The sequence below is a fragment of the Lepisosteus oculatus genome, chromosome 23 (genome assembly GCF_040954835.1).
Source record: "Lepisosteus oculatus isolate fLepOcu1 chromosome 23, fLepOcu1.hap2, whole genome shotgun sequence".
NCBI lineage: Eukaryota > Metazoa > Chordata > Actinopteri > Semionotiformes > Lepisosteidae > Lepisosteus > Lepisosteus oculatus.
In genome coordinates, this window is record NC_090718.1 from 419,757 (window position 1) to 428,831 (window position 9,075).

General features: G+C 53.7%; 1 protein-coding gene across 3 annotated transcripts in view; it reads right to left on the reverse strand.

Annotated features, from left to right (window-relative positions):
• myh14 (myosin, heavy chain 14, non-muscle) overlaps positions 1-9,075 on the reverse strand; it is a 51,196-nt gene that overhangs the window by 17,095 nt on the left and 25,026 nt on the right. For 2 of the 3 annotated variants that reach the window (XM_069182653.1, XM_069182652.1), the window contains exons 16-26: positions 7,468-7,641; positions 6,622-6,736; positions 4,577-4,645; positions 3,328-3,527; positions 3,119-3,240; positions 2,964-3,033; positions 2,430-2,590; positions 1,990-2,098; positions 1,770-1,901; positions 1,474-1,680; positions 1,085-1,222 (exon numbers count right to left, since the gene is read on the reverse strand). In XM_069182653.1, the coding sequence (XP_069038754.1) occupies positions 1,085-1,222; positions 1,474-1,680; positions 1,770-1,901; positions 1,990-2,098; positions 2,430-2,590; positions 2,964-3,033; positions 3,119-3,240; positions 3,328-3,527; positions 4,577-4,645; positions 6,622-6,736; positions 7,468-7,641 (1,497 nt within the window). The remainder of the gene's footprint in view (positions 1-1,084; positions 1,223-1,473; positions 1,681-1,769; positions 1,902-1,989; positions 2,099-2,429; positions 2,591-2,963; positions 3,034-3,118; positions 3,241-3,327; positions 3,528-4,576; positions 4,646-6,621; positions 6,737-7,467; positions 7,642-9,075) is intronic. The other variant, XM_069182654.1, reaches the window with a different exon arrangement.

Below are 9,075 nucleotides of genomic sequence, written 5' to 3' on the forward strand. Positions count from 1 at the left end.
CTGTTTGATCTGTGCTGTGATGTGGCTGAGTCTGGGTTGTGGTGCTCTAGCAGTGCTGTCCTGATGCTGGTTAGTGTCGGTGTGGATCAGGTCAGTGAGCCTCAGGACCAGCTGGCTCAGGGGGCTCTGTTTTGAGCTCAGCTCTTGGCTCAGCAGGGCTTTGTGGTGGTAGGAATTCTGGTCGCTGTTTTTTAGGTGTAGCCAATACTTAAATATTCTTTTCTGTATGTTTATCAATAGTGGGTACTGGCCTAATTCAGCCCTGCACCTGTTGTTAGGTGTTTTTCTCTGCACACGGAGGATGTTTCTACAGATCTCCATGTGCAGAGTTTCTGTGGGGTGTTTGTCCCATTGAGTGTACTCCTGGCCTGTGAGGGGACCCCACAGTTCACTGCCGTATAGGGCAATGGGTTGGATTACACTTTCAAATATTTGGAGCCAGATTCTTGTTGGTGGGTTGATGTTGAAGAGCCTCCTTCTTATTGTGTAGAAGGCCCTGAGTGCCTTCTCCCTCAGTGTCTTCACTGCCAGGTAAAAACTAGAAGAGCTGATGGTGAGACCGAGATATGTGTAGCTGGATGTGTGCTCCAATGTGTTGTTGTTCAGTGTGAATTTGTACCTGTTTCCCTGAGGTCTGGCTTTCTTCTGGAAAACCATAACTCTGGTCTTGTCCAGACTGACTGTCAGTGCCCAGGTCTGACAGTACTGCTCCAGCAGTGCCAGGTTCTGCTGCAGCCCCTGTTCTGTGGGCGACAGCAGGACCAGGTCACCTGCTTAGAGCAGGAACTTGATTTCTGTGTCGCGTAGTGTGAGACCAGGAGCTGCAGACTGTTCCAACATTCCTGCTAATTCGTTGATATAGATATTGAACAGTGTTGGGCTCAGGCTGCAGCCCTGTCTCACCCCACGGCCTTGGGTGAAGAATTTGGTCCTTTTGTTTCCAATTTTCACTGCACATTTGCTCTCTGAATACACTGATTTAATGATGTCGTACACTTTGCCCCATATGCCACTTTGGAGTAGTTTGTAAAACAATCTTTCATGCCATCCTCTCTCTCTCCCCTCTCTCTCTCCTCTCTCTCACCTTGCTCAGTCTGTCCCTCTGGTCCTGCAGTGTCACAGTCTCTGTCTCCAGGCTCTTCATCCTGGACTCCAGTGAAACCTTGTCCAACTGGAGGCGCTGGCGAGCTGCCTCCTCCTCCTCCAGCTGCTCCTCCAGGTCCTGGAAGAGAGAGGAGAGAGAGGAGAGAGAGGAGAGCTACATACTGCTCCCATGATTGTGATCCTCTTGTGCACACGAGCACCTTCAATCAGCACTCTGTCCTTTATCTGTAGAAAGATCAATTCTGAGCAGGGCTCTACACAGGAAGGGGAGGGGCCCTATACAGGAAGGGGAGGGGCTGTAGACAGGAAGGCGAGGGTCTCTATACAGGAAGGGGAGGGGCTCTAGCCCTAGTCCCCCCACTCACTGACCTGCACGTGCTGCTGCAGCCTCTTCCTCTCGCTGGCCAGCTGGGCACCCCGCTCCTCCTCCTCCTCCAGGCGTGTCTCCAGCTCGCTCAGCACCTCCTCCAGCTCCTGCTTCCTCGCCGACAGCCTCACCCTCATCTCCTCGGCCTCGGCGAAGAGCTCGGTCTCGGCCTGCAGCTGCTCTGCCAGCACAGCCTTCTCCTCCTGCACCTGCGGCCCGAGAGGGGGAGCTGAGGCTCAGGCACACAGGCTGTGGGGGTACACTCGGGATACACTCTCCAGACTGTGGGGCTCAGTACCTGCTGGTGTTTCCTCTGCAGCTCGGAGAATTCCTGCTCCAGCCTGGCCTGGCTCCCCCTGGCCTTGAGCAGCTCCTCCTCTCTCGCCTGGATCTCCTCGTCCTGCCTTGTCACCTGCAGCAGCGGCTTGACCTGGGAGACGGGCAGTGTCAACGGGGCAGCCGTCTCCGTGGCGACCGCGTGCTGCACCCCCCCGCAGTCTCCACGGCGACGTCATTACCTTGGTGAACAGTCTCCACCACTGCCAGTTCTTCAGCTTGAGGTAGGCGGCGCAGTTCCTCTGCATCACCCTGGCGGCACTGAGCTGCTGCTGCTTCTTGACGTAGAGCCTGAGAGAGAGAGGCTCTGAAGAGCACAGACCTGCCAGCACCCCAGTACCCCAGTGCCATAGTCTCCCAGTCCCCCAGCACCCCAGTACCTCAGTGCCCCAGTACCATAGTCTCCCAGTCTCCCCAGTCCCCCCAGACTCCCAGACCCCCAGTGCCCCAGTACCATAGTCTCTCAGTCCCCCAGATCCCCCAGCACCCCAGTACCCCAGAACCAGAGTCTCCCAGTCTCCCCAGTCCCCCCAGACTCCCAGACCCCCAGTACCCCAGTACCATAGTCTCCCAGTCCCCCTGTACCCCAGTCCACCAATACCCCTGTACCCCAGTACCCCACCTGCGGGCCAGGTAGCCCCGGGCAGCGCTCTGGAAGCGGATGATGGTGTCGGTGATCTTCAGGTCTCTCTCCTCCTCCAGGTGGCCCAGCACTCCAGCCCGGAAGAACACCTTGCTCTGCCCGACCCGGAAGAGGTTCCGATCCAGTTCCAGAGCCTGGATCTGCCGGACAGGGAGAGGGAGTAGAGGGGGTCAGCACTGCAGGGTGCTCCCAGTCCCACAGCACCCCAGCCCCCCAGTACCCCAGCCCCCAAGGTGAGAGAGAGGGTGTGGCTACAGGGAGAGGGTGGGGCTACAGGGAGAGAGAAGGCGGGGCTACAGGGAGAGTACAGGGCTGCAGGGAGAGAGAGGGTGGTGTTACATGGAGAGGGCGGGGCTGCATGGAGAGAGAGGGTGGGGTTACAGGGTGAAGGCGGGGCTGCAGGGAGAGAGGGGGTGGGGTTACAGAGTGAGGGCGGGGCTGCAGGGTGAGGGCGGGGCTGCAGGGGGAGAGAGGGTGTGGCTACAGGGTGAGGGCGGGGCTGCACACACTCACCATGAGCTCGCAGGCCTGTTTCCCATCCATGAATGTGCGCGGGATCGCGTTGGGAGTCAGGATCTCGTACCTGGGAAGGACACAGACAGGACAGGGCGATGATTCAGGCCGCAGGCCGCCAGCCAGCCAGCAGGGGGTGCGCGGGCGGCCGGTACCTCTGCCGGAACTCCTGGAAGGGGATGCGGTTCGGGAAGCCCTGCCGGCAGATCCGGATCCCCTCCAGGACGCCGTTGCAGCGCAGCTGGTCCAAAACCAGGTGGGGCTCCAGCTTCCCGGCCTGGGAGAGAGGAAGGGCAGCTCTGTGAGCGCTGGGAGTGTCTCACCCCTCACCCCCCGCCCCACCCGGCCCACCCGGCCCCCTCACTCTCTTCTCATGGTTGGGGATGAGGCAGCGGACGAAGTTGGGGTTGGTGTTCCTCAGCGTGGCCATCAGGCGGCTCAGCGAGTCCTTGTAGAGCTGGCCCACGGTGCGGAACATGCCTCGCTTGGTCTTCAGCCCTGCGCCGAACGCCACGTCCCCCAGGCCCCCGGACGCCACCTGCTCCAGGCCCACTATTCTCTCCACTGGGGGCAGAGAGGAGTAGGGAGGGAGAGAGACAGGCAGTCAGGCTGTGACATCACCCAGCGTGATGCATCCACTGTGACATCACCAAGTGTGACAGCATTCACTGTGACATCACCCAGTGTGACAGCATTCACTGTGACATCACCCAGCGTGATGCATCCACTGTGACATCACCCAGTGTGACATCATTCACTGTCCCATCACCCAGAGTGACACCATTCACTGTAACATCACCCAGTGTGACATCTTTCACTGTCCCATCACCCAGTGTGACATCATTCACTGTGACATCACCCAGCGTGATGCATCCACTGTGACGTCACCCAGTGTGACATCATTAACTGTCCCATCACCCAGTGTGACAGCATTCACGGTGACATCGCCAAGTGTGACAGCATTCACTGTGACATCACCCAGCGTGATGCATCCACTATGACATCACCCAGCGTGATGCACCCACTATAACATCACCCAGCGTGATGCACCCACTATAACATCACCCAGTGTGACATCATTCACTGTCCCATCACCCAGTGTGACATAATTCACTGTGACATCACCCAGTGTGACATCATTCACTGTGACATCACCCAGCGTGATGCATCCACTATGACATCACCCAGTGTGACATAATTCACTGTCCCATCACCCAGTGTGATATCATTCACTGTGACATTGCCCAGTGTGACAGCATTCACTGTGACATCACCCAGCGTGATGCACCCACTATGACATCACCCAGTATGACATAATTCACTGTCCCATCGCCCAGTGTGACATCATTCACTGTGACATTGCCCAGTCTGACATCATTCACTGTGACATCACCTGCTGCAACATCATTCACTGATCGTCACAGTCCTATAATTAACAATGTGTGTTAATCAGATTATCAGCATGTGTGTCCATGTTAGAGGTTTACTACAGAGCTAGGAGCTTGACAAACTCCACACACGAGGAAGAGATTTTCAGATTAATGGGCAGAAAGGGCTGATACAGACTGAGAACCCCAACATTAACACCTAACAGGAAGGAGAGAGACACCTACTGTCAGAGCCATTGGGCTGCAGCGCGGCGTAGGAGTCGAAAAAATAGACCCGAGGGAGCGACTGAATGTCTGGGAGAGAGGAGGGCACAGCGAGAGAAAGGGGGGAGAGAGAGAGGGGGCAGGTGTTAGTACACGGGCAGAGACAGGAATCTTAGCCGGTCAGTCATGCTGGGGTCTGACTACACTGCCCTAGGTGCGGAGGGTGTGCAAGTGCTTCAGGCTGAAGAGTCCCTCTTCCTCACTCTTCCTCAGTTCGCTCAGCTCTGCTCTCCTGCTGCCCCTCTCACTCTCCTCTCACTCCACTCAGTTCAATACTGGCTGGACCAGTGAATAGACCAGTGTTGCCCAAGATACACACAATTAACACAACATCTACAATACAGACACATCATAGACATTTACACACAGACAGATGGAGCATTACTGAGAGACAGTGTCACTGTTCCTCAGGCTGGGACAGGAGATTACACACTGTATTATTATTATTGAGAGACAGGCTCACTGTCTGTTCCCCAGGCTGGGACAGGAAATCACACACTGTATTAATATCATTGAGAGACAGGCTCATTGTCTGTTCCTCGGGCTGGGACAGGAGATCACACACTGTATTATTATTATTGAGAGACAGGCTCACTGTCTGTTCCTCAGGCTGGGACAGGAGATCATACACTGTATTATTATTGAGAGACAGGCTTACTGTCTGTTCCTCAGGCTGGGACAGGAGATCACACACTGTTTTATTATTATTGAGAGACAGGCTCACTGTCTGTTCCTCAGGCTGGGACAGGAGATCACACACTGTATTATCATTATTGAGAGACAGGCTCACTGTCTGTTCCTCAGGCTGGGACGGGAGATCACACACTGTATTATTATTATTGAGAGACAGGCTCACTGTCTGTTCCTCAGGCTGGGACAGGAGGTCACACACTGTATTATTATTATTGAGAGACAGGCTCACTGTCTGTTCCTCAGGCTGGGACAGGAGGTCACACACTGTATTATTATTATTTTTATTGAGAGACAGGCTCACTGTCTGTTCCTCAGGCTGGGACAGGAGGTCACACACTGTATTATTATTATTGAGAGACAGGCTTACTGTCTGTTCCTCAGGCTGGGACAGGAGATCACACACTGTTTTATTATTATTGAGAGACAGGCTCACTGTCTGTTCCTCAGGCTGGGACAGGAGATCACACACTGTATTATCATTATTGAGAGACAGGCTCACTGTCTGTTCCTCAGGCTGGGACGGGAGATCACACACTGTATTATTATTATTGAGAGACAGGCTCACTGTCTGTTCCTCAGGCTGGGACAGGAGGTCACACACTGTATTATTATTATTGAGAGACAGGCTCACTGTCTGTTCCTCAGGCTGGGACAGGAGGTCACACACTGTATTATTATTATTTTTATTGAGAGACAGGCTCACTGTCTGTTCCTCAGGCTGGGACAGGAGGTCACACACTGTATTATTATTATTGAGAGACAGGCTTACTGTCTGTTCCTCAGGCTGGGACAGGAGATCACACACTGTTTTATTATTATTGAGAGACAGGCTCACTGTCTGTTCCTCAGGCTGGGACAGGAGATCACACACTGTATTATCATTATTGAGAGACAGGCTCACTGTCTGTTCCTCAGGCTGGGACGGGAGATCACACACTGTATTATTATTATTGAGAGACAGGCTCACTGTCTGTTCCTCAGGCTGGGACGGGAGATCACACACTGTATTATTATTATTGAGAGACAGGCTCACTGTCTGTTCCTCAGGCTGGGACAGGAGATCACACACTGTATTATTATTATTGAGAGACAGGCTCACTGTCTGTTCCTCAGGCTGGGACGGGAGATCACACACTGTATTATTATTATTGAGAGACAGGCTCACTGTCTGTTCCTCAGGCTGGGACGGGAGATCACACACTGTATTATTATTATTGAGAGACAGGCTCACTGTCTGTTCCTCAGGCTGGGACAGGAGGTCACACACTGTATTATTATTATTAAAGAGACAGGCTCTCTCTCCTCTCTCTCACCTTCTCTCCACAGCTCGGACACGAAGGGGTCAGAGGACTGGTGCAGCAGAGAGGCCACGTTGTCATTAAGGGGGTCCATGTTCTTCACCAGCCACTCGTCTGCCTTGTAGTCCACCTGAGAGACACACACAGACTGGCTTGTAGAAAACTGAGAGACACACACACACACACACAGACTGGCTTGTAGAAAACTGAGAGACACACACACAGATTTGGTTTTAGAACACTGAGACACAGACAGACAGACACAGACAGACAGGCACAGACAGACAGGCACAGACGGACACACAGACGGACACACAGACGGACACACAGACGGACGGACACAGACGGACACAGACGGACGGACACAGACGGACGGACACAGACGGACGGACACAGACGGACACACAGACGGACGGACACAGACGGACGGACACAGACGGACGGACACAGACGGACACACAGACGGACGGACACAGACGGACGGACACAGACGGACGGACACAGACAGACACAGACAGACACAGGCAGGCACAGACAGGCACAGACAGACACAGACACACACAGACACACACAGACACACACAGACAGACACACAGACAGACACAGACAGACACACAGACACACACAGACACACGCAGACACACACAGACACACACAGACACACACAGACACACACAGACACACACAGACAGACACACAGACAGACACACACAGACACACACAGACACACACAGACAGACACACAGACAGACACACGCAGACAGGCACGGACAGACACAGACACACACAGACACACACCAGACAGACACAGACAGACAGACACACACAGACACACACAGACACACACAGACACACACAGACCTTGCCAGCGTAGTGCAGGATGGAGAAGTCGGCCTCGTCTCTCAGCTGGCGGGGCCGCTGGAACTTGGGGTGACCTCCCTGCTCCGCGGTCAGCTTCTCCACAAAGGAGCGGTCAGTCGCCCTGGGAAACCAGCACTCCTCGTCCAGCAGAGCCAGGACACCCGGTGGGTTCGCCTGAGGGGTGCAGGTTCGAGAGCATCGTTCACTCACAGACTGACCGGTCCCTCTCTCTCTCTGGAGGAGGGTCAGACAGACTGACCGGTCCCTCTCTCTCTCTGGAGGAGGGTCAGACAGACTGACCGGTCCCTCTCTCTCTCTGGAGGAGGGTCAGACAGACTGACCGGTCCCTCTCTCTCTCTGGAGGAGGGTCAGACAGACTGACCGGTCCCTCTCTCTCTCTGGAGGAGGGTCAGACACACTGACCGGTCCCTCTATATCTCTGGAGGAGGGTCAGACAGACTGACCGGTCCCTCTCTCTCTCTGGAGGAGGGTCAGACAGACTGACCGGTCCCTCTATCTCTCTGGAGGAGTGTCAGACAGACTGACCGGTCTCTCTTTCTCTGGAGGAGGAGGAGGGTCAGACAGACTGACCGGTCCCTCTCTGGAGGAGGAGGAGGGTCAGACAGACTGACTGGTCCCTCTCAATTCAATTCAATTCAAGGTGCTTTATTAGCATGACCGATGGGTACAATCAGTGTTGCCAAAGCAAATGAAAGTAATGATATTTACATTAAACAAAACAAAAAATAGAAGTAAAATAAAATTAACAGACATATTACAGACATTTACAACAAAGACATATTATAAAATATTGACATATTCTGTAGGCGGCTGGAGCATTATTGGGAGACAGACTCACTGTTCCTCAGGCTGGGACAGGAGATCACATACTGGGCTGCCAGTTCAACTGAGTTCCCTCCTCCCTCTCCCAGTAGGATTGGGACCCGTTGTGATTCTGGCAGGTGTGGGAACTCTGGGATTAGATTTCTGAATTTCGGGAAGAATGTTTCTCTAATCCCAGAGTATCTGTCACAGTGCAGTAGGAAGTGCACCTCTGTCTCTATTTCTCCCCGCTGGCAGTGGGAGCACAGCCTGTCCTCTCTGGGCAGCCAGGTCTGCCTGTGTCGCCCAGTTTCTATGGCCAGGCTGTGGTCACTGAGCCTGTACTTCGTCAGGGTCTGTTTCTGTTTGTTGTTTCTTATTTTGGTCAAATATTCAGCCAGTGTGTATTATCTGTTTAGGGTTCTGTAGCATTCCAGTTTATGTTGTGTTTGTGTGTGTGTGTCCCAGTTTGTGAAATATTGCTGTTTGATCTGTGCTGTGATGTGGCTGAGTCTGGGTTGTGGTGCTCTAGCAGTGCTGTCCTGATCCTGGTTAGTGTCGATGTGGCTCAGGTCAGTAAGCCTCAGGACCAGCTGGCTCAGGGGGCTCTGTTTTGGGCTCAGCTCTAGGCTCAGCAGGGCTTTGTGGTGGTAGGAATTTTGGTCGCTGTTTTTTAGGTGTAGCCAATACCTTAATATTCTTTTCTGTATGTTTATCAATAGTGGGTACTGGCCTAATTCGGCCCTGCACCTGTTGTTAGGTGTTTTTCTCTGCACACGGAGGATG